The following is a 26,401-nucleotide window of genomic DNA, read 5'->3' as shown; positions in this document are numbered from 1 at the left end:
AATTCCAGAAATTCACCAATTTGTACATCTCATAAGTATTCTGACTTGATTTTGTACTAATTTCTGTTATTTCTTGACTTTTTAAGAGAAAAGTAAAATGCAAGATGGCGGATCCAAGGTGGCGGGTCAAATGACGTCATTTGACATCATATGATGTCACAACCAATGATTATGGTATCGTTTTATAGACCAAGTTCAGGGCTATCTAATCAATGTAAATTTGTTTCGTTGTGCCTTAACAGAACGAAAACCCAAGGGGATTCCATTCACTTCCCCCTCGTACCACGGTGGGGGTAAGAGTTAGCTTCTACGTCCGCGGGTTAAATAACAGTGCAAAACACCTAAATTCTATTCGTACAATCTAAATATGGGAATGAACGGCCGTGGTGTTTAAATTCTAAAAAATTGACTAGTTAGGTGAGAGTTTTTCTCGGCCTATCTTGCCTTTTAGATTACTCTTGATACCCTGCTCAATCATTACAGGTCATTAATACTTGATCTTGCAATTGATAATTGTCAACTCTTGCTTTACATTCGGCATACAAACTCATCAATCCTGATCAAATGACTAGATCATGTGTCATTCATTTCCAATTAAACAGATTTATGTAAAGCAAGTATAAATGCACTGACTTACAATTAAAGGGTTCTCTGACTTCTCTGGACATATTTACAACAATGAACATGTTTGCTTTACAGGTAATTATAAAAGAATACTTAATAAATAATAATAACAACAAACTATTAATGAAAAATAATAATAACAATAAATATGCATAAAATAATTAATAATAATAATAAATAATAATAATAATACCAACAAACTATTTATTATCACTTGGTGATGTTATTTACTGCTGACCAAGGTCTTTGGTTCTTGTTCCCATGCTTTCGAAGTTATATCCAATGTTTATTTTTATATCAATTACGATTTACTTGCCAACTGATGCAGCAAGGTAAAAAAACTCAAAGATGTTTTTTAACTCCATTCGCATGAAGTGGATATTCATTGGGTGAGCTCAAGAGCTAATATATGAGGGCAAACAATAATTTCAGCGAATAATACTTCTCAGGATTAATAAGTTTGTATGCCGACTGCAAAGTAATAGTTGACATTAATCAATTGCGACATCAAGGATAATCTAAAAAGTAAGATATGTCCAGAAAAACTCTCATCTAACTAGTCGATGTTTTAGAATTTTAATATCATGGCCATTCATTCCCATATTTAGATTTTACGAATAGAATTTAGGTGTTTTGTACTGTTTTTTTAACACGCAGACGTACAAGCTAACTCGTAACCCCACCGTGGTACAAGGGGGAAGTGGATGGAACCCCTTTGGGCTTTCTCTCTGTTTAGGGCCAGCGAAATAAACTTACATTGATTAGATAGCCCTGAGCTTGGTCCACAAAATGATACCATATGTGTTGGTTGCCAAATGACGTCATTTGACCGCCATCTTAGATCCGCCATTTTGGATTTTACTTTTTTCTTAAAAAGTAAAAAAAAAAAAAAAACGGAAATTGATACAAAATCAAGCCGGAATGCTTATTACATGTACAAACTGGTGAATTTCTGGAATTTGATGAAGAAAACTGAAAAAAAAAAAAAACAAAAAAAAACTACAGACCAAACGTACGTCCGAAGGTTAAGGGATATTGCAAAGAGTTTTGTATTCATTGAGCTTCTACTGCCCTAAATAATATTCAAAGACTTTGTTAATGACGTTAACATAGAAATAACGTTGACAAACTGATTCTATAATGTCTACTATTTTTAGATTTCGCCCTTGTCTCTTTGTTAAAACTAGTCTCTTGTCATGTTGTTTGAACAGCTTTTGTTACCAAAAAATAACAGATGCCAAACATTTTATTCCTAATTTCATCAGGCCAAGGATGACTCTAAACTGTGGTAAAGTTAGTTTTGATTTAGAAAGTTGGATTTAAGCAATATTTGAGTCAGAATTTGAGCTAATTTGCCTTATAGCTAAATGTTGCGTGACATGGGTAGGAAATAACAATCCTTGTTTGGCACCTGTCACTTCAAATGACTTGCAACTCCTGGAGTGAACTAAGATAGGTCCAATCTATATTTGTGTACAACATCAATAAAGTTCAATGCATTCTGTAAGCACGAGTGGTGTCTAAATTTGATGCTTATTTTAGTGACATTTTTGGGATTTTGGGCAAAAAACCAGGGAAGTGAGGGGGGGGGGGGGGGGGGAGGGTCTAACTCCTAAGAGAAAAGTCTCAAAGCCGGCCCTCTTTGTGTTTTAGAGTTGTTGGGTAGTACCTTCAATCTGGCAAAGTTTCATCCAAAAAGGAGAGATGGCATGTATCACCCCTGCCTGGTCCTCTGGTAAACTCGGTCTTAATACCTATGCAAATGTTATTCTTGAACGTTCCTTACGCGCAAATGAATGTCATATTGGTGTTAATGAGAACATATTAACCATGAAACAAATTTGAACACAAATGAATGGATATTTTCTGTAAATGAACAACAAAAGGTGTACTTTGTTCATCCTGACACCGCCCTATAAGCTCATTGTCTAGATTTGCAGTACCTGGTACAGCCTGACCTAGCGAGTTATCATTTGAGCACCATGCCTTGACATCTGCCTTTACATAAATTACATTTTGTCTGCCATTATGTCTGGTTTTATATCAAGGCACGCGTTCAAAACAAGGCCCAACACCGCGCGGGCTCTGCTTGCATTTCCGGTTACGTACTTTCTGATAAGGAACAGATTTAAAATGTAAACAAACGACTGTGTTGGATAAATCTGGCCACGGTTGTGGCAGGTTTAATGAAATCAAAGCTATCAGAACAACAACATCTCTGTTCAAAGGAATTACGCTAATGAGCTATTGTTTTCCTTAACGTTAGTTGAAAACACGGTAATGTTTGTCTCAACGTACTAAAGATAGTCACCTTCACGGATACGGTTGTATAATAATGCAATTGATTATGAGTTCTCATGCAAATTCTGTTATTGAAAGTCTTTTGTTGAAAAAGGATTGTCCAGAAGTGTAAATGATTGTCGTTTTGTGACAACGAATTTTATTCCACAAAAATGAAAATACATTTACAGCCAATGAATGTCAAGGGAAAGTATTGTTTATCTTTTGATGATTTTGAATGTTAATACATATGTAAATGTTATTCTTGAACGTTCCTTACGCGCAAATGAAGGTCATATTGCTGGTTTTCAGTGTCACGCAATTCAAAATAGATCAAAATAAAAATCAAAACCGGTCAATAGATTAAGTCCAGAATCTGGGAAATGAAAGAAGGTAAATATGCAGACTCTCGCCAAAATTCTGGTCACAGCAATTTTTCTTATGCGAGATACGCGGAGAAATTTTTTACCCAAATTTATAGAGATTTGTATGGAGACGCCATGCTGGGGCCCATCCGTATGGGCACCAACATGGCGGCCGGAAACCAACAGAAACCTCTGACACTGAGTTTTGCTACAAAAGCGTGAATTTATCCCTCGAGGAACTCTAAAACACTAAAATAATACTTTCTCTAAGACATAAACTGTTCAGATAGCCAAGTTCCCCGAAATAAGTCACTTTTTTAACCATCTTGACAGCTCTCTAGGCCGTCATATAAATGCCGCGTCACGCGAAAGCTTAGAAATTCATGCGTAGTGTATCACAAAACCAAGAACCCATTCGGAGCGAAAATTTGTGTGAATATTAGTTTTTAGCTGCTCTTATACATCATTAAAGTAAAATCTCAGGAAGATCAATAGTTTTGTCGTTAGAATTTTAGTGACGTCATGTGAAAACCAGCTATTGGTGTTTATGATAATATATTGACCATAATATAAAAAATTTGGACACAAATGAATGGATATTTTCGGTAAATGAACAGCAAAAGGTGAATTACTCATATGCCATGATGGCTAAGCTAATAAAACTCTTGAGTTGCATGTTTCTATATCATGAGACTTCGGATATTACACAGCTGATCGATCTAGGGTAATGTTTCGGCCAAATTTGACTTTTTTCAAGATACTAGATCATAGTCTCTTAGTTTTCTTGAATACTGTTGTTTTCATAGATCGCTCGCACCAAAACAACAAAATCGTTTCGTTTGTGTATGAAGAACGTCAACAAACTCAGGAATTTCAGATCTAGCGTAGGTGGGAAGAAATCATCCTTCTGTCCAAATTTCAACTTAGTAGTGCCTGTACAATAAATTCAACAGTGTTACGGTCCGGTACGGCCCACAGTAGAACTATAATATCAGTAAAAAGTGTGTGTAAAATAAACTTGCCAATAAACGCTTATAGGTAGTTTTAACTCACCATAAAAGTGACCGTCGGTGTGACCCTTGTCCTGTTAATGACCATCAGCGCGTAGTAGCGTGTGTTACCACCTTGTTCATCAGCGTATTGGATGCACTTCTTTCCGGCTTTGGTATCCTCAATCGTAAATCCTTTGAAATACAAAATACACTATTAGGGAACATTTCTTCAAACAATTTCAATTACAGATCCTACTAGACAACATTCAATCTCATTCGATTAAACAATACAGGCAAGACAATCTTTATTTATTTTAACGCGGTAAAAAAACTACAAATATTTTCAATTCCTAATATCTAATGTAACAAAAATAATAATAATAATAATAATAATAATAATAATAATAATAATAATAATAATAATAAAAAGCTGATTTCCACGAATGCCGTGCCTATACACCTCATTTGAGCAGACGTTTAAACTGCCTCAGAGACTCTGCTTCCCTTAAGTCACAAATAAGATGATAAGTAAGTAAGTAAGTAAGTAAGTAAGTAAGTAAGTAAGTAAGTAAGTAAGTAAGTAAGTAAGTAAGTAACCTTTATTTAAACACGACAAGCAATTAAGCTTGCCGCTTGTGGGGTTGTGTGTAAATAAACAATAAAGAATAATTACAAAATACGAATTGAAAAATTTACAATTTAAGATCTAGTCCAGACGTCACTATAGCTAAAGCCATTTTTATAGTAGAGTGTGCGCGTTTGCGCGCGGTTTCTCGCCTCTCGAGAAACCGCATATAACGGGCTTCTATATCAGAAATTAAAAATAAGTTCGTAAATTTGGGACTTTAGGGCAATAACACTAGTGAAGTTTTTACTGAGACTTACTAGTTGTTAAGGTCTTTGTGGATTGTCCATTGCATTTTGCCTCGGTTCTATTTCCATCAAAGTGAATCTGTAAAAGATTACCGGGACAGTCGTCGCTTTTTTTTCTTAAAAGTGACTGGAGGCTCCCGAGAATTGTTGTTTCCACTGCAGGGACCAGTAAACACACAACAGTAGCCTACATAGGGATGAAGAAATGATACAGTTAGATCCCGCTAATTCGAGCTCGCTTATGTCGAATTCCCGCAATTTCGAACTATTTTTCGTTTCCCCCGAGAGTTCGAAATAGCGGGAATAAACTGTATCTTCAATTATAACGTGGTCATTGAGTAATGAATAAATTGGAAGACTGCGCCGTTGTTGAAATTTCACAAGAAATAAAGATCTTTGATGTCCTCATCATACTTTTTTTTTGTCTCACAGTCCTTTAAAATACGTTCTTAAACGCCCAAACACTCTGTCTGTAACTACCCTTCGGTTGAAACTGTTTCAATGTGGCATTTCCTTCAAGCAGCAAACATTGGGCCGGGTGTTTTTAAAGCTCTGAAACAAGGTAACATGCCCTACAATAGATAATAAAGAGCACGTTTAACGAAAAAGAGAGAAACCTAACGAGGGTAAAACAAAAAAGATTAGACCTTTTAAAGTTAAACTTTCAGAATCATAAAATCTAAGATTGCAATAACCTTAATAGTAATATTCCTTACTAGAAAAGTACATGTGAAATCCATTTATCCGCTCTCTGTCCAGTTATTTCTTTCAGATGAATAACTATAAAATGTTTCAGAGCTAGAGCTTTCTTTTATACATAGCTCATTTAATTTTATTTGCACTATATAATTCATAAAAAATGAAAGGAATTTGTTCGATAGCGGACCTGATTCTAAAAAGTATTGCATACTGATATCAAGTATTTTTGTTTTAGCTATGGTCAGTTGAGATCAGGTTGATAAAGAAACTATGACCTTGGGTGGACTTAGTTGTATGAGAAGAACGTCATATAACCGGTATTTCAAGGGGGGCAGTTAAGTTTCGATGGAAGTTCTAAGAACAAACAAACTTCTGCTGAGGTAGATCGTATTAAGAAACAATATAAGATCGATTAATCGATTCAATTAGCTAAACACCCAACAATTTGCATGGGAAAAAGTGAGATCTAAAGGGCCCTAAATTGTTTAATTGGGCTGACTTTTTTCAGGTCAGCCCCCGCCATCCGCTTCTACCACGGGGGGTTTGATAAGTACTGTATCGCTCAGGGAAGTCGGAACATCTTATTTACATTTCCTTGACACTGACTTTTTTGCTACTTTATCGTTCCGTTTTATTGCCTATTCACCAGATTTGTTAGCGATAGCTGGATCTCGACCATCAAAAGGAATTAACCGTTTACATTTTCGATACCAAGGGAAAATATCAATTGAGATCAAAAGAATATCTCTTGTTGAGATTTATTAATTAAGATTGAAGTATTCAATTGAAAGAAGAACAACTTAACTCGCAATGGACCTATATTACTTTATATCTTGGTTCAAGAGGTCATTCCCTCGAATATTGATCATGAAAACATTGACATGTTGTCTTGAAATGTTACCTCAACAGCAATCTACGACTGAACAACGCTATTGACAGTATTGATAACCAACGACTGAGATTCTTAGCACAAGAGGGGTGACTGTTTCGCAATTGTGACACATCGGACAGTTTATTTGCCGAAAACAGATACCTTGATTGTGTTTTGTTTCCCTTGGACATGTTTTGTTGTTCTTGAACATTCAAATTCAACATTCTATTCCCCGTGCTTTAATTTTAAAAGTATCGAGCACCTATTTAAGCTTGAAATAGCGACTTTTTAAAAACTGTGGTGAAATTACGGAAGGTCTGAATGGGGGGGGGGGGGAGGGGTGGATGGGTCCTTGTGTCGGCTGTCGGTTGAAATTTCATTACTTTGTCGGTTGTCGGTTAAAATGTTTGACCTTTGTCGGTTGTCGGTAAATCTCAGTTAATTTTTTTGTCGCTAGTCGGTACTTTTTTCCTCGTTTTGTCAGTAGTCACTAATAGTTTTCGCCCTTTCTCGCTAGTCGGTAACCTCATTCAGACACTCAATTGAATACAGCTCGTTACATGCAAAAGGTCGCATCGGACGGGATTAGTAGAGTCCCTATGAAGTGTGTTGCTTTAGCATGCAAAAGCATTCACTACAATGATCTGTTTACACTTTAAGGTACAAAGATTGACCAATTCCATCCCCCCGCCTTCCCGGTCGACGTTGAACCCTTCTTAGATAAGGACTTGTTGTCTAATCACTCTGTAGTGAAACGAAAACAAAATAATTTCTAACTTAGTATAAGTAAGAAACCATTAGTCATATAGGAGGGGGCATCTCGTTTATTGATCAGACATAAATTGCCCCATTTCGAAGATAAAGCGAAATTTAGAGAGAATTATAGACCTAGGGAACGAGAAACTGAAAGAAGGGAATTGATTTTGTCTTTAACATAGCTGTCCTTTGCACGATCCGATTTCCAACGACCATGTCGTTTAAACAAACGATCGCTGATGCCAGCATTCGCAGCGGCAGAGGCACCACCTGATCTTAAACTATAAGATAAGATAAGATAAGATAAGATAAGATAAGATAAGATAAGATAAGATAAGATAAGATAAGATAAGATAAGATAAGATAAGATAAGATAAGATAAGATAAGATAAGATAAGATAGGATAAGATAGGATAGGATAGGATAGGATAGGATAGGCTAGGGTAGGGTAGGGCAGGCTAGGGTAGGCTAGGGTAGGCTAGGGCAGGCTAGGGCAGGCTAGGGCAGGCTAGGGCAGGCTAGGGCAGGCTAGGGCAGGCTAGGGTAGGCTAGGGCAGGCTAGGGTAGGCTAGGGTAGGCTAGGGTAGGCTAGGGTAGGCTAGGGTAGGCTAGGGTAGGCTAGGGTAGGCTAGGGTAGGCTAGGGTAGGCTAGGGTAGGCTAGGGTAGGCTAGGGTAGGCTAGGGTAGGCTAGGGTAGGCTAGGGTAGGCTAGGGTAGGCTAGGGTAGGCTAGGGTAGGCTAGGGTAGGCTAGGGTAGGCTAGGGTAGGCTAGGGTAGGCTAGGGTAGGCTAGGGTAGGCTAGGGTAGGCTAGGGTAGGCTAGGGTAGGCTAGGGTAGGCTAGGGTAGGCTAGGGTAGGCTAGGGTAGGCTAGGGTAGGCTAGGGTAGGCTAGGGTAGGCTAGGGTAGGCTAGGGTAGGCTAGGGTAGGCTAGGGTAGGCTAGGGTAGGCTAGGGTAGGCTAGGGTAGGCTAGGGTAGGCTAGGGTAGGCTAGGGTAGGCTAGGGTAGGCTAGGGTAGGCTAGGGTAGGCTAGGGTAGGCTAGGGTAGGCTAGGGTAGGCTAGGGTAGGCTAGGGTAGGCTAGGGTAGGCTAGGGTAGGCTAGGGTAGGCTAGGGTAGGCTAGGGTAGGCTAGGGTAGGCTAGGGTAGGCTAGGGTAGGCTAGGGTAGGCTAGGGTAGGCTAGGGTAGGCTAGGGTAGGCTAGGGTAGGCTAGGGTAGGCTAGGGTAGGCTAGGGTAGGCTAGGGTAGGCTAGGGTAGGCTAGGGTAGGCTAGGGTAGGCTAGGGTAGGCTAGGGTAGGCTAGGGTAGGCTAGGGTAGGCTAGGGTAGGCTAGGGTAGGCTAGGGTAGGCTAGGGTAGGCTAGGGTAGGCTAGGGTAGGCTAGGGTAGGCTAGGGTAGGCTAGGGTAGGCTAGGGTAGGCTAGGGTAGGCTAGGGTAGGCTAGGGTAGGCTAGGGTAGGCTAGGGTAGGCTAGGGTAGGCTAGGGTAGGCTAGGGTAGGCTAGGGTAAGATAAGAACTTTATTAACGTGTCGAAGTCGCTGGCAAACCATAACTAGACTTAGGAAAACCTAGTTCAACTAAGGAATTAAGCAAAAGCTCCCTAGCCCTGGTATAGGATATAGGTCGCGAACCTAAAGAATAACTAAGAGTGGACTTATGAAAAATACAAAATACAAAATCGCTAGAATTGCAATTCAAAGCAGCGAGATGAAAATAACGAGAAAGTATCGTATAGGGACAAGTGACAGTACCTGCCCGAGCCAAAAGAACTGAGGAACCATCCCTGTACACGTCAGTCTTACTGCTATCAATAATAATCTTAACGTAATCCAAATTGTGAAGTATATATGAAATAATTCATATTTGAACTGCGGTTGTAGATGAAAGTGAAGAATGATCATCGCAGTAAATTTTCCAATTTAAGCAATTGGATAGAAGCCTGAGAAAAATCAATGCTTCAACTGCGATGATCATTCTGCACTTTCATCTACAACCGCAGTTCAAATATGGATTATTTCATATATACTTCACATCATTTCACTCCTTACGGGAAGATATGAACTCAATTAATTGACCTCGCTCCCAATGTATGGCTTCATAGCTCAGTTGGTAGAGCATCGCACCGGTATCGCGCAGGTCACGGGTTCGAATCCCGTTGAAGCCCTGATTTTTTTCAAGCTTCTTTCCAATTGCTTGAATTAAAATTTACTGCGATCATCATTCTTCACTGCAATCCAAATTATAGAAATTTACAGTGACATCACAACAGCGCAACTTAGCTAGCTCATCAAAGCGTAAAAATGCACAATAAGCAGTAATAAATAAAGCTGTAATTCGGAGACTAGCCAGGTTAGCAGATGGCGAGGCATACTTTGAACCATCATCTCACGAGTAACTGGCTCCTTTCTAACCACCGGTTTAGCAGAAATCCGGACACCTGCCTCGAGAATGTTCTTTACCAGAGGATCGTGACATGGATCAGGAAAACCATAGAGCTTGTTAGCCCACGAAATACCACAAGAAGCATGATGAAGTAGGGAGGAACTTGTATCACTTTCGATAAGATGCTCTACGTAAAGAGCGACGTCTAGCGGCCTTGTAGGCAAAGCAGTGATCTCGGGAAACCAAGATGCCCAGACTCTGAATTTCTGAAAGGGCCTAGAATACTGATCAATGGTGCATGGAGCCTTAGATTGCAATGCACGAGTCGGAAGCGAACAGGCAAGTCTTCGGAGTTCAGGATTCTGTAGGGTGGAACTAGTCCGCGCAAAAACAATATCACCTTGTGCAGAAAAAAAAATAGAACAAGAATTTTAAATAATGACAAATTAAACAGAAAAATAATCTCAGGTATAGGCAGATAGTCCAGTGAGGAGTACAGCAAGCAACAAATCTCAACACGGACTGCTACTAGTGACCGTGAAAAAAGCCCAGTGGCGACCAGAAATAAAGCAAGTGCGCAAATGCCCAGCGGCAAAAGAAATAAACCCACAAAGCCAAGTGGCAAACACTTTAATTCCGAGAGCTCATGACGCAAAAAATACAAACTAATGGCTTAAATTTAACCACGGGCGGCCCAAGCTCTCAATGTTATCCTTTTTTTTTTTTCTTTTTGTGCGAACGTTCAGGTTAACGTGACATATGGCATGTACTATTACATAACGACCGAATTTGACCACGCGAAACATGACTCCCGCCTTGCAGCATATGGAGGTGTCATGTTTCGCGTGGTCAAATTCGGTCGTTATGTAATAGTACATGCCATATGTCACGTTAGCCTGAACGTTCGCATAAAAAGGAAAAAAAAAAGGATAACATTGAGAGCTTGGGCCGCCTGTGATTTAACTGGCTCCATTAACACGTAAGAAAAGGACAGGAGAACTAAAATTATCAGAACCAAAAATACAATTCTTATTAGCACCATGCACAAAACTCGCTTCCCTTCAGCGACATAAAGGAAGTCAAGAATATAACTACGGAAAGAACGATCTTTATTAATAATGCACGGCCAAAAAATGGCAGATAACCAATAAGGGACCACAAGCGCGCCTACGCACTTGCATAATTTGAAATGCTCAATAACTCGGGTGACAAGGCTAACGGGAGGGAGCAGCCAACAGTTTTCACCTTCCCACCTATGACTAAGAGCATCTACACCCAAAGTGTTCGGACTGTAAAAGCGCGAATAGAACGTAGTCAACTTGGTATTTGCATAACTTGCAAAACAATCTACGGTGAAAGGACCCCATTAAGAATCAATTTTACGAAAATAATCGTTGGAAACACACCAGTCGTCAAAATCAACGATCTTACTGTAATAATCAGCTTTCTGATTACGCCTACGGGGAATCCATTCCACTGACAACCTAGTACCATGAGCAGAAGTAAAACAGAAGATATCCCTAGCAATAGCATTCAAATGCGGCTTATTGCTCCCAGAATCTGTAATGAACGCTACGGCTTTATTGTCAGTATTAAGCTTAATAGAGGAATTATGCAAAATGAGAGCAAAACTTTTTAATGCAAAACCAGCAGACTTCATGATCAATTCCCTCCAAGTGGGGCTTTGCTTCATTTCAAGATCATAAAAATTCTTGTGGGCAACAGGAAACCCCTCCGGCGACCTGAACATAAATACAAGAAGCGCAAGCAGCTTCACTAGCGTCGGAATATACAATGTGGTGAGGGATATTAACTGGATAGACCAAAGGTCTAGAATTAAATTATCTAAGTGCTCGAGCATTGGAACATCAATAATTTAACTTAGAAATAGCTTCAATAGTAAGAAAAACCCTGGCGCTTCAATATGCTCTGCTGTCAATGACAGAATGCAGTGCTTTCGTCATAATCTTGCAAATATGGCCAAAAAACAAACATACAGAAATGATACGCCCGATAGCCTGAGCCAGCATCCTTGCAGTAACTATACGAGAACTAGAAACCTCCCAAATGGACGCAAGCAAAATTAATATCTTATCTTCAGGAATAGACAATAAACCCCGAGCAAAATCCTAATGAAAACCAAGCCTGTAGAGCAACTGAATAGGGATCCACATACATTTATCCTATTTGGATCGAACCCCGAGCTAATCAAATCAGAATGCACCAACAAAGATTGTCGAAGACAAGTAGCCTTCGAACCACATACTCCTAAATCATCGTCTAAATAAATTACAATGCGATGGCCTAACCACGCCAATGCTTGACGAGGGGACGCATAACTTTGGAGAAAATGTAAGGGCCCGTAGAAAGACAAAAGGGCAGAACGACAAACTTAAAATATTTTCGAACACCATTGAAAACCCACGAAAAACCGAGAAATCTTTGATGTGAGGGGTAAATTTCAACATGATGATGCCCCGACTTAATATCGAAATAATAAACTCACAAATTAGAAGGAGAATCGCCGATGAAAAAATTTAGCATGGACTGGGCATCCTCAAACTTAATTTTGGACCTATTTACAAAGAAATTAACATGCTTGAGGTCTAATGTGAGCCTCTTCTTACCACTTGACGGTACAGAGACAGACAATAGATTGACCACGTCAGGCGGGTAAGTACACGAAACAATAGAGCCAACACTAAGTAACTCTTGAATAGCAGATTCTACAAAATCACTCTCACCCAAAGCTGAGCGATTATTAGTAAGAAAAACACTTGTAGGTTCCCGTGAAAAGGGGATCTTATAACCAAAACTTAAAGTATCTAAAATACTGAAGCAAAATTCCAACAGACATGAACGTATTGATTTGTGGGCCAAAAGCATCAAACATTTCGGGAATTTCGGACGCCATTTCCCCGCCCTACATCCGCAAAAATCCTCGTAGCATTGTACACGCATGTGTCGCACATGATGGTGCAATTTGTTCTAAAAATAGAAAAATTGTCCCACATCATAGAGACAGCCCCAATAGTACAATAGCGCGCGCTTACGGTCTCCGTCCCCGATTATGGCTCCTGGTGATAACAATTTCCTGTTAATTAACGCCAGTGTAACCCCCCAGCATTAATAGGATTAGGAACAACTCCTGCTCACGGATGATTAAGAGCAAAACTATGATAACAACTTGCAAACTTGACACTTCGTTGGCCACACTTTCGCATTAATTAATTTACCGAATCATATTCACGTAGGTAGATAATTTGGTACGCCATGACGATCAATATGCTTGAGGGAGTGTGACCACGTTTAACTGCGTGACACCAGGAGCCATAATCGGGGACGGAGACCGTAAGCGCGCGCCGTTTCTAGTATTGGAGCTGTTCCCATGATATGGAACAATTTTTCTATTTTTAGCACAAATTGCGCCATCGCCTGCGGCACACGGGCGTACATGCTGCGAGAATTTTTGCGGATGTCGCGCGGGGGAAATGGCGTCCGAAATTCCCGAAATTTATCATGTTTTTGGCCCACAACTCAACGCATTTACGTCAGTTTGAATTTTGCTTAAGTCTTTTCGTCGTAAGCTGCTCCAGTTTGAGTGAAGTAAGACAATGTCGAATTTAGGTATGTTCCGCTTTAAGCTTATATATATCTCTGACCAAGTTGTGCTCCGATGCTTCTTTTACATGAGCTGCACATCACTCCACTTTAAACTTTACATATGTTGAAGATTAACAGCTTCTCCATGACACAGCAAAAAACTAGCTGGATATATTTAAATATAGCAGAGTTTCAAGACTTCAGAGGAGTTTGCCAGTCTATCGCGACCGAAAAGTAAAACAAAATAATTGCTAGTTTGAGTTTCGCCTGAATTGTAAGCAACGCTTGATGTTTCATCAAGGCCCAATAACTTTACGTCCGTAGATACTGCTCAGTTTTATTTGTGTAAAAATCTAGTAAATTATCTGTTGTCGATGAAATGAGAGCGCCCACCGAAGTGTGTTTTGTACAGTCAGTAAACATGACAAATTGTACTTCCGTCGCACTTTCGTGTGAAAACGTATATCGAACTCAAATAATAACTCTATAGTTTTTAAACGTGTTTAGGATTGATAAATGTTTAAGAACATGTTAAAAGCTAAGCTGAAAATATGTGAATAAAGCAGAAATAATCAGCAAAGTTGCGATGACGCTTTCTTTAATCAACTTGAAATAGCGATTTCGATTTTGTTGATTTTCGTCGTAAGCTGCTCCAGTTTGAGTGAAGTAAGACAGTGTCGAATTTAGTTGTATATCCCGCTTTATGTCACTGACTAAGTTGTGTTCCGCTGCTTCTTTTACAAGAGCTCCACATCACTCCACTCTAAGTTTCGCATATGTTGAAGATTAACAGCTTTTCCATAGCACAGCAAAAACAAAAAAAGCAGTTGGATATATTTGGATATAGCACTGTCTCAGGACTTCAAAATTTCCCTCCTCTTGCCACACGTTTGCGAGGATTTCGCCAGAGTCTATCGCGACCGAAAAGTAAACGAAAAAATAATTGCAAGTTTGAGTTTCACCTGAATTGTAGGCAACGTTTGATGTTTTATCAATGCCCAATAAGTGACAATAACGTTTATGTCTGTTGGTGCTGCTCAGTTTTGTTTGTGTAAAAATTCAATAAATTGTCTGTTGTCGATGAATAAGAGCGCCCGCCGATGCGTGTTTTGTACAGTCAGTAAAACATGACAAATTGGACTTCAGCACTTTCGTGTGAAAACGTACATCGAACTCATATAATATCTCTAGTTTTTAAATATGTTTAAGGTTGATAAATGTTTGAGAACATATTAAAAGCTTAGCTGAAAATATGTGAATACAGCAGAAATAATCAGCAAAGTTACGATGACGCTTTCTTTAATCAACTCGAATAACGATTTCGATTTCGTTGGTTGAGTTATCAAAACTCCTTGTCTATTTTATTTTCGCAGTGTAAAATTTCACTATGTTAAAGAAATACGCATGATGTTAGTAGCCTTTTGGCGTTGGTGAAAATTGTTGCAGCATCTCAGTACAAAAGACAACGAAAGAAATCTTTGTCAAGATTTGTTGACAATTGAAAACGCCGACTCGGATTTGAAAGTGCACCACAGGCAGCCCAAGCTCTTTCTCTGAACCACACAAGCAACACCTTATGACATCGAATTATAAGGGTTTATATGGGATTTTCTACAAGATATCCATGGAGGTAGTTAAAAGTGAAAATTCTTAATGAAAATGGTTTCCCTTTTTCATACGTGTTTTTTGCTCCTGGTGTGGTTATTTTACCGATTGAACTTGATTGAAGCGACTTTTTGTAATTCCGGTTTTCCTTTCATAAAGAGAGGACAAGGCTAAACACCTTAGTCGGGACAGCCTGGCGAACGAAGTCAAAAATCCCACGCTAAAACGTACCCACGGCCACAAATCCACCGCAGAATTCAAGGGCGAAGGTTGATCTTTTATTTCAATTCTCTAGCCACACAATCGCTGCCCTGCGAGCGACGCTAGGCGGCTCTTCGTGTCTCCAGTGAAACGATAAAACGATGGAAGAGCTCCGCGTCCGTTTGATCCGCGACACAAAGACCGTCGAAATCGGCTTGGTAACCTCGTCATGTTGGCAAACCAAGGCTCGTAGGGGTACTAGACCGCAATTTGTCAACCAAACTTCTTGTAACACCCGGGCTCCTCTCAGGTCGAATTTACAATGCAAAATAAAAATCGTACAGAATGCTCTCGCAAAATGGCTTCAAAAGCAAAGAAACGTAAGATCATCGGCGAAAGCTCCGCAGAAACTGAGGAGATACAATCATTTTTTTAAGTGGAAGTCATGGTAAGTTTTCACGTTTATGCACCTTTGAGTTACGTGGTCCTCGCCTCACCAATTTAACTTCATCTCCCCATAATTCGTTAAGAATTCTCCCGAGCAAAACAGAGCCGCTCAATTTGCCGGCGGCATTTCCTTTCTCTTCGTATGCTCTGGACAAAATTTTCCTGGCTTCCATTACAGTTTCCTCACAATATTCGTAATTCCACAATACCCTAAGAGAATCAAATTTAGTTTATCAGTTCGGGAATATTTTATACAAACAAATCAAAGGTGCATAAACGTGAAAACTTACCATGACTTACAAATGTACATGGTACATTTTAGCGTGGGATTTTTGACTTCGTTCGGCAGGCTGTCCCGACTAAGGTGTTTCGCCTTGTCCTCTCTTTATGAAGGGAAAACCGGAATTCAAAAAAGTCGCTTAAATCTAGTTCAATCGGTAAAACCACACCAGGAGCAAACAACACACATATGGAAAAAGGTGAAGTGAAGTGAAGTGAAAGACTTTATTTAATGAGGGTGACCCGTGACAGTAACTTAAGTTACTGATAAACTTGGGGCCCTCAGCTTAAAATAATTAGAATGCTAAAAATATATTATTTACAATAAAATGCTAAAATACGATATTATTTACAATAAAATACTTAATTAAGTTACTATTAAAAATGGTTACAAATAATAAACTGGACTTACAATTTCAAACATACTACGAATAATAAGAGTTAAAAAATTCCATTAGTTTTCTGAGAGTTAAGAATAGTATTACATAATTTAGCCTTAAACGATTTAACGGACTTCTCTGTTTTTAAAGACCGGGGTAAACTGTTCCAATCTTTAATAGTTCTGACGGCGAAAGTGCGTCCTCCCTCAGAGGCGTTTCTGTGAGAGGGGCATAATAAATTTAAATTACAATTTCTAGTACTTCTCGAATGGACGTCAGAGTTCTTCCTTAAAGATGTGTTCATGTATTCAGGGGGTGTATTCAGGTAAGGTAAGGTAACCTAGTTTTATTGAGAATTTCCACTTTAAACTATCTCCATGGATATCTTGTAGAAAATCCCATATAAACCCTTATAATTCGATGCCATATTGTGTTGCTTGTGTGGTTCAGATAGAGAGCTTGGGCTGCCCGTGAGTGTACGAGCTACACTATTCAAATGAGCTACTTATGTACGCGTCAGACTTTCCTTTCAAAAACTTTTGCAAACTCGCCAAACAAACAGAACAATAAGAAACTATCAAAAACAGGGTTTGGTTGTGATTAAGCATTGTTTGGGAAACTCACAAATTAACTCGATACCAGAGTAAAGAGTTTTCTTGCATAACTTTTCTTTACAGAACAAACGCAAAATCTTACTCGTACAACTAGCGCGAGCAGATATTATTCATTCGTATAGGTAATCGCATGGGGCCCAGTATAATTAAGGATTAATATCACGTGTGTTTTCAGCTACTTCTGAAAACACGCGTGATATTAATCCTTAATTTTACGAGGACCAATGGCGATTACTTGTTAATGAAATAGAGGGGAAAATTACTGAATTTCTGAATGCGCTCTTGAGTAATCAGTCATAGGGAGCCATTTAATGTTGACAAAGCATCAATCACCACAAACGCACAAATGAGCTGAATGAAATCTTATATTTGCACAAAGATACCAGAACATTGACAACCAGGTCTGCTAACAAGCTTTCAACTTTGAAAATATAAAGTTAGTGCTTTTTTAAACAAAGTTAAAACGTTCAAGACGCTTTCAGATCACTCGGAATCTGATTCTTCGATGAAGATACGCTAGTATCCTCGACTTATGTCACTTGTGCTCTTCTGAACGGCATCATTCCCGGCGAAGTTCAAGGTGACGCTGCAGTGACTGAAATTGTAAACATGGCCGGGAACACACCAAGATGCAGTGGAATTTGCAGCATAAAGTTGACTTAAAGCGTCTCTTGAAGGAACAGAACCAGTGTTGTCAATGGCTCGTGAAATGATCTGCTACTCTCGTTCGTCTCCTGAGTCGTAATCATCAAGCCCGTTGGTAGATGCGTGGCCTGTGATATTCTTTATTTCACACTTCGCGATACCAGAACTTTTCACCTTCTTTACCACGGTTTTTCGTGCACTATGGTTGGTCTAATTTTTTCTCGGGACACAGATATTTTAGCGGCGAGTTCTTTCTCATGTTTTTCATGGTTGTGTTTATGGTGTTCTTTCTCATTGGGGTTTTGTTGTACCAAACGCTTGAAACCGGCTTTTCGATGACAGTGAGATAAAACGGACCGCTTTTCTTCATTTCGCTTGGTTTCTTCCCCAGATATCGTTTGAAGAACGTGACGAGACACCTTTTCTCATTCCCTGTGGCAAACATTTTGGGGGTGACCAGTCTGCTTTTCACGCTAAGTCCTCCCTGTCTCGTCTTAGTTGGACCTTCGGCAAAAGTTAGAAATTCGTTTCCTTCGTCGTCGCGTTGTAAAGTGAGATCTTCAACTTTCATTTGGTGGTGTTCTTGTCACCCTCGTAGGCCAAAGTACTGAGTGAGCAGCCACCACATGGTGTTAATAGAGCTCGTGGAGTTCCTCCTCCAAGCTGGCCGTTGTGCCAGAGGACTTCTTCCTCTTCTTTTTGTCAAACTTCTGAATCGGTTTGGTCGCTTTCCTTTGCCTTGCTCTCGCAGTTTTCTGGCCTTCCCTTCCAGGGCTTTTCTGGAGTTAAGAAACTCCCTATCTCTGATGATGGACTTTGGATAGGCTTTTGAGTTTAGATATCTCTCCAGTGATACCTACATTACTTTCGGGCAGTCGGGCTCGTAGTCATCCCCGTTTTCTTTTCGTAACTCAGCATAAAACTGCGAGAGTGTTTGGTCGCCGAACATCGGTCTCGTACTCTTCTAATTTTGCTTTGCATTGTTACGGAAAATTTTTAGCAACAACTTCTCGATAGCATAAGTTGTTGCTAAGCAACCTGAGGACCAATCGTGAACGAGTAATTTTGACCTCTTCACAGGCAAAGTTAAGAAAAAATACCCTCTTCATTGACCAATCAGCATTCAGTAAATTTGTCCTCTATTTTATTAACAGCAAAAAATTGAAGTCTTGTTTTCGACCCAGAAAACTCAGCTTTTTCATTAGCTCAGAGCATAAAACTACATATAAGAGCCCTGGTTCTTATTCCCTGCCATATTCTCTGCTAACGCTTAGAAAAATCTGCAAGAGATCACCATTTGATCACGCAACGTGACAACATCCACGCCAGGGCCCAACATGCGCGTGGATCCGCGCGAATATATGACGTCAGGATGGCGCAATTTGTTCTAAAAATAGAAAAATTGTCCCATATCATAGGTGCGCGCGGATCCCAAGACTTACGGTCTCCGTCCCCGATTAATATCTTCTGTTATCACGTAAACTGGCAAAAGGATGATTAGTATGATATTTCTCAAGGTGCCATTAACAAGAACATTTATTTGTCGAGGAAAAGGTTGTTGTTATTCATCGTGGTAGATGCAATAATAAAGTGTATTATCGTTTGTCTCACGATGAACAAACCCACGAGACCGGCCACTATCCTATCTGGAATGAGGTCAAGTTTATTGATCGAGATCCTCACTGGTACACACGTAGGGTCAAGGAAGCTATTCACATAAGACTTCACCCTAACAACATCATTAGGGATAGTGGGATTGAAATTCCTGAGGCATGGATACCCGCGATCAAGAAACACAACAACAGGAGAACGGTACAACAGCGGACCACTGAGAGAACAGCTACTCGCTCGAACAATGGAACAATAGGAGGATCGAATTGCACCAATCACAGCCGACCTTTGTGATATAAATGATACCGTGCAATCAGTCGACCTTATCGCCTGAAGAAGACTAGCAGTAAACAGTCGAAACTTCGCGATCTACATCTCAGTGACTACATCGTGAGACAAACGATAAGACACTTTATTATAACATTTATTTGCATTTTCACCCGGTTTCTATATGCAAACAAATAGAAATTCAATCATGTTTTTACCCCGGCAATAGACCAATTTCGATATATTAAAATTCAGCCTGACACAATAGACCTCAGAACGAGGCTCTGGGGAATAAACCCCACAAACTCTGTATTTATTCCCCAGAGCCTCGTACTGAGGTCTCTTGTGTTAGGCTGAATTTTAATATATCGAAATTGTTCTATTATGATGAGAAGGTCAGACGTAATACCGTCCAATATACAAGGTCTTCCTGTATTTTTCAAAACACTGTCCCAAAGACTAAGAGGAACCGCTAGTGCCGGGCGCTCTCAACGCTTTCTGAACATTTTAGGCTCTACGTCCTGTCGACTCCTCTACCCGTCGCCGGGCATCGATGAGTTTACAGTGGAGCTTTTCAAAACAATTCATCAAGTATCTTTCATTATTTTGAAGAACTATTCTTTCATAAGAGCTTGAATTTGATAGAACTGATACTGAGTACCATTTGAGTTAACCTCGTGGTTTTTCAGGAAATAGTGGAGTAGTCGCCTGCACTCACATTTTATTTCTAATTTGATAATGATGTCAAGATGACACCGAAACGTGTTATTTTTTGCGTTGATGTCCATTGCAAAAATTTAGTGAGCGGTAATTTGTGATAATGGGTAATCACTAATCGGTGTAAATATTTTTATTTAAATTTGTCTTTCATTCTGTGTTGTTCATATAATAATAGATACTTTTCCTACATTAGAGGTTTGGGAGTTTGCGTGTCCGGCTTTGGTGCACGTAGGATATCGATGCATTGTTTATCTATTTTGCTGTAATTTTATTAGTGTCAATTAAAACATATCTTGGGCCTGGCTGATCCATGTCCACGTGCTCACGCTTGATAACCTTTGTGTACGTTCGGTTGTGTAGTGAAGGCAAAATGGTGTGTTTATATTATAGCGTGATGAAAAAAAGAAATCCAATATAAATTATGCATCTGCCCTAGCTACCCTTTTCCAGTCAAATTTGCTGGGGTTCTAATTATCCGTATTCTACTGTACGGCCCGCTAAAATTTGTAAAGTTGTTTTTGTTGCCAAAATGTTTTGTGATTTGTCGCCAAGTGTTCTTAACTTTTTAAGCAAGTAAAAGTTTACAACTTCCAAACGTCACAAGATCTATGTTATTTTATTAGATTCCATGCGAGAGTTTAACTCTTCGCAGACCTTTCACCACGCTGCATGTTCTTGACTCTTCGATCTACAGCTACTCGTGATTTTCTGCCCATAAGTGGACGAGCAGATTTTGCTGGGTTTGCGTTTGTGTTGTTGCTTGCGCCACTTCCAATCGAAGAAGATTCTCTCGCTGAAGTCATCTCTTGCTTCAAATTGCTGTCAGTGGTACGGGTCAGAGGATTTTGAATAAAAACGCCGCTCATACTCCTCATTTGCATTGAAATAACCTGTAAAAAGCGTCAGATGGACCGGGTAAAAAATGATTTTGCCCCGCCATTGCACGCGCCAAACTGGACGAGCCGTCATGATCAAAGTTGTTTTCTCGCCGCAATTCCATCCAAACCTGTCTTGAAAAATATGACAGTTAAATGGTTAAAAACTTGTTTACTTTGCCAAAATTTGGAATGCCCAGAGGCAGCACTTCGGCTTCTTTGAAAATTGGCGAAATTTTGGCAATCCTGAAAAATTTGCTAAGTTTTTGAAACTGGAGTCGCACTTATTTTACGCTACTTGTTGACAGATTTATTACTTATACAAACAAAATTGGCTCTAGTGCGACCCAGGCCTGACCTCGTTGTCTCTGTCTGTACTGTAAGTTACGGATCCTTATTTTCCCCCTTTGATTTATGGCCCGCGCGCTTCTCCGTTAGGCCTTAAATCGATGGGGAAAAAATCTCGGTCCGTAACTTACAGTTCTCCCCACGAACTCGGTTTGTAAGAGGTATTTTAACGGGACTTCGTGAAGATGGCAAAAGTTAGTACCCAGTAAGAAAAACAAGTCTTCTACGATCGCAAAAATCAGCTCCCGCAAAATAAAAAATATCGCCGATTTGCAAAAATAAATTCCCGTGAAAATTTAGTGCCACACGGCAGGTTTAAAAAGCCCTTTTTGAAGATAGCATAAATAGCGACATTGCTACTAAAAGAGTGTTACTTACGTTGAAATAGTTCATTGGCGTCATTCAGGAATGTCCATTCTCATGCAAAATGTCGAATGTTTTTTGGTTGACTTGCCCTAGACTACGCATAGTCCATCTTTCGCTTAGTCCGTCGTGCGTGACGCGAAAGAAAACTGCGAGAGAAAAATGGCCGCGCGAAATCCTGGGAGCGAGGAGCGAGGAGCGTTCCTCAACGTTCAAAAACAAACAAACAAACAAAAAAAAAAAAACGTTCAAAAAACGTTCCTCAAAGAGTAAAGAAAACGGCTGAAAATATCCACAAGGGCTCATGTTCTATTCGTTTACTGATTAACTATTTTTCAAAAGCTATACGTTTATCATCAGAAAAAAGAAATTAAATGCCAATTGAACAGTATTTTATCTTCTTGGCTATACTTTATTAACTTGGAAAATACTTATTATTTTCCAAGTTCTAGTGGTGGAACGATTTCACTCCATCATTCCTTCACTCCTTCACTTCCCGTTAGAGATTCAGGGGGCCGCTGTAATTGGCTAAGCTGTAGCGGCGCCCCTGGCCATTTTGTTTTGTTTTTGCTGTCTGTTTTTTCTTTTCTTTTCTTTTCTTTTCTTTTTTATTTTTTTTTGCTTCCTCTTCTTTTTCTTTTTCTTTATTTGTAATAGTAGGCCGAAGCTTAATAAATAAATAAATAAATAGATTTGGGAACCTGCGGGGAGGAACCTCCCTATGAAAAGGGAAGGGATGCTCGTCGGAAAATTTGAATTTAACTCATAAGACAGACAAATGTGGACTTTGCTTAGGCTTCAACACACGCGATCTTAGCTTTATGTCACGCACCGTCATAACTCCGAAAGTCAAAATGCACTGGTTTCCAAATTAAGGACGCTATTGAGGTTAAAAGTGGTAAACAGATATAAATTTATTACCTCTTATGCCTGATGAGGATAAAACCTTTAGTGGCTTTTTAGTTTTGGATTTTAGAATTTGACGACGTCACGTCAACACACTCTGTAGTCTACATTTGGCGCGAAAATATGCTCGGAGATATTGTCCTTGGACATTATCTGTTCTTCGAGGATCACAGTTTTCCTTGAGCTATGCTCTCGGAAAATTGTTCGCTTCTCGGAACAGATAATGTCCTTTGAGAAGTGTCCGAGCATATTTTCGCGCCAAATGGAGGCTATTGTTTTTTTTGGACCATGCTCTACAAATATATTAAGGTCTGTTAAGCGTAGGCGTATTTCTCTTTTTCGGGGGGGGGGGGGGGCTAATTTTAGTTTAGTTTAGTTTTTTTATTTTTATTTTGGGGTCATGTTTAACAGAGACAATTATCTCACTGAATGATTATATCCAACTCGGGGCTATCCATGATCATATCCAACGCCCGCTCGTGAGATAATTCTTCTCTAGAATCATACTCTAAGATATTTTGGCTTCGACAGAGTGAACGCAGCTTGAGCTTCATATAATGCCGCAGCAAAAAGCGATGCCAATATCCAGCCAGTCTTGACCGAATAAGCTTGGTCAATACAGGATTTATGAACTGAGATCATCGCACTATAGAGTGGCAATCTCGACCCCACCTTGCCCGCGGAACTAACCAAATATATTTGGGTTTATATTATTGGGAGGCGCGGTGGCCTCATGGTTAGTGCGCTCGTCTCCGGATCGTGCGGTCCGGGTTCGAGCCCTGACCGGGGATATTGTGTTGTGTTCTTGGGCAAGACACTTTATGCTCACAGTGCCTCTCTCCACCCAGGTTTATAAATGGGTACCGACGAACTTAATGCTGGGGGTAACCCTGCGATGGACTAGCATCCCATCCAGGGGGGAGTAGAAATACTCCTAATCGCTTCATGCTACAGAAACCGGGATAAGCTCCGGCCTGATGGGCCACTTGGCTCGCGTGCAGACTTTACCTTATATTATACTACGGGTTTTTCCTTACCTTTAACTTGTTCAGACAAAAGCACGGACAGGCATGTCCATTTGTGGGTGTGTCCTGAAGTAGCACAAATCCCAGGGAAATTTCGCCCCAGAGGCTGTGTTTTTGGTTAATAGGCGGACCGAAATCATGAAGCTCTGAACAAATCAAAACTCGGAAACCAGAAAATCTTAGTTCTGACTTGGTTGAACATGCATGTTGAGCGCATGTCTCCAAGCTCAAGGACGGTTTCTAAACATGCGTACAGGGAGCCTATTATCAATGTGACGTATGAGTGGCTTCCCGAAAGATCCCGATTCTTGGTGCTAAGCAAAAGGGTCGTTGGAAGAAGAAGGTAGACCGATTTATAAGACCGTGGGACGATGTTTCGTCACCAGACGCTGTCGCATTTCGTAATGAAAGATAGGAATTAAACAGGAACCGCAACGTTTTCTGGGAAGAGGCCCAAAATTCCACATGTTCGACAATCCGACCGTTGAAGTGACGCCTGAGGACTAACCATGCAGCAGGGACACACACGGTCTGGTATTGTCTGGACGCAGAACAGACCGATTTACTTTAGGAGCCGGGCAACTGGACAATTTTTCCGAACAACAATTTTTTTTTCAGCGTCAGTTCCTTTAGGAGTTTTTTTCCGATTTCCTCTATATGTTTCTCTTCGGTGCTTTGTTTTGCACAATTGCTTCCAGGATATTTTTTCCAACTTCGCACCTACCCACCCACTCCCGCAGCGCCCGAGGCCCAGGATATAAGAAAGAAGCGGTCTTTAGATTTCTGACTATGGCTTCAGGCCTCGCAGAGTTAACCAGCTAAGTTCAGATTTAAAAGCGACACTTGATTACACTTAGGACTCTAGCTCAAAAGAGACCTCTAAAAGGTGGAACAAAAAAACACTTGATACCAATACAGATTCATCGTGTGATTACCATTGTTGGATTTTTATTTTTAACATGCATGATAACAATTACAGTTAACTATCAGTCTTCTCAAAATCACTAAACAACCTCTAGCTTAATCAGCTGCTTTCTCTAAAATTCCCGCCACTGCCTCTTTCCAGTTTAATACTTTGTAAAGACTTTGTGTACTAAACCTACTTCTACAGTCAACTCAGTGCTACTTTCTGAAAACAGTTTCATTAATTGGATTACTATGAACGTTTAGAAAGTAGCCAAAGAAAATGCGCGCACTGAATCGTTCAAATTCGTTTTTCCATAACTCGCCGATAGAAACACAGAACTAGCCGAGTTGTTGACGTAACTATTGCGTGAGCAAAGCGAATTTATATTTTGATGATCGAAGTAAACAACTTTTGCTGGTTTTTTTTTTTTTTTTTTTTTCGCCGCGGAAATTTCAATAAAAAAATGGAAAGCTTATTCTCCGTGTTTCTATCGAGTTTTTTTTAACAACAATTGCAGAAAATCTCGCGCTCTCATGCATTGGTAAATTTCATGGTCAATGTGCGGACAGACCCATGAATTTTATTTTTTGCGATGTGTCAACGATCGACAGCGGACAATTTGTTATTGTAAAAAACAAATTGACGTCAGTGTTTCATGGGTCTGTCCTGTTATCGACAATTAATTTCGTCATAACATTGTCAAAGTAGTCTGCGGATCCACTGCTACTTTGACAAGGTTATGACGAAGTTCATGATTAATAACACGACAAACGCATGAAAAACTGACGTTAATTTGTTAACTAGAAACACTGTGTTTCTATTACACAATTAGATCATGAGCTCGAGATTTCTATTGCGTGGTAATTGACGAGGGCGCAGACAATATAGATAGTGAGTGGCTTAGCCAATCAGATAATTAACGACGCGGCATTCGTGATAGAACGCTAGTAGATTTATACTAAAACTTGATAGAAACACGGTGCATGTTTGCTATTTCATAATTGTTTCACGCTTAGATTTATTTATTTACTCTCTTATTCATCAATTCAATGGTCGATCGATTGATTAATTGATTCATGACTTCCATCGAAATGTACAGCGCCTGTCACGGGTTTTGCTGTTGCTGCCGATGTTGCTGTTGCTGCAGATTAGATACAATCTATCATCACTGCAGTTCTTACTTACTCCTAGGTACAAACTAGTGTTATCAGGAAACGTGTGTTTATAATAGCTATAATGAGGTGGTTGCCATTCCTCATCAAACAAGAAAGCATCATCAGTTGAAGAGTTGCATCGCTCATTCTATGAAAGCAATTGAAAGAAAACAATAATCAATTAACATTTCGCTCATAACAAACTCTCATTTTACATGGCTAAAGAGATGTTTACTTGTTGCTTCCAGGAGTTGTACTCCCAGAAAAATTGGGTTTGGGTGTGCGGCCCGCTTCCAAAAACCCTTTCCCTGTGACCAAAATCTGCCATACCGCCCTTTTTTGCCTGGAAATCCCGATCCCGCCAACTTTTCAAGGAGGCTTCTGGCGTTAATTATTAATTTGTTAAATTAATAATTAATTTAATTATTAACACAGAAACTTTTTAAAAATAGATATCGTATAAAAGATCACAAAAGAATTCAGTGGGTAGCGTAAGTAAGCACTAATGATCATAACGTTTCTTTCCGTAAACGGTTTACTGTTTTTTTTCTTTTCTTTTTTTTCCTTTTGTCCACGTATCAGTACGAGAAAACGATTGTTCATTCCCATA

General features: G+C 39.8%; 1 protein-coding gene, 1 long non-coding RNA gene and 1 pseudogene across 2 annotated transcripts in view; 1 reads left to right on the top strand and 2 right to left on the bottom strand.

The window, feature by feature from the left end:
* The window catches only part of LOC149098203 (uncharacterized), a 443,460-nt gene that overhangs the window by 389,294 nt on the left and 27,765 nt on the right, over window positions 1-26,401 (top strand). The gene's annotated exons all lie outside the window — the stretch shown is intronic.
* LOC149098210 (uncharacterized) lies at window positions 17,356-18,243 on the bottom strand (annotated as a pseudogene).
* Window positions 24,646-26,401, bottom strand: part of LOC149098209 (uncharacterized) — a 12,878-nt gene continuing 11,122 nt past the window's right edge. Inside the window, exon 4 of the mRNA XM_089277884.1 lies at window positions 24,646-25,939. Within this exon, the coding sequence (XP_089134010.1) occupies window positions 25,712-25,939 (228 nt within the window). The 3' untranslated portion in view covers window positions 24,646-25,711. The remainder of the gene's footprint in view (window positions 25,940-26,401) is intronic.

This window comes from Orbicella faveolata, unplaced genomic scaffold (genome assembly GCF_042242905.1).
Source record: "Orbicella faveolata isolate gen_17 unplaced genomic scaffold, um_ofav_v1 contig_46, whole genome shotgun sequence".
NCBI lineage: Eukaryota > Metazoa > Cnidaria > Anthozoa > Scleractinia > Merulinidae > Orbicella > Orbicella faveolata.
The sequence above is the reverse complement of the archived record's forward strand: the minus strand, read 5'-3'. Positions and strand labels throughout refer to the sequence as shown.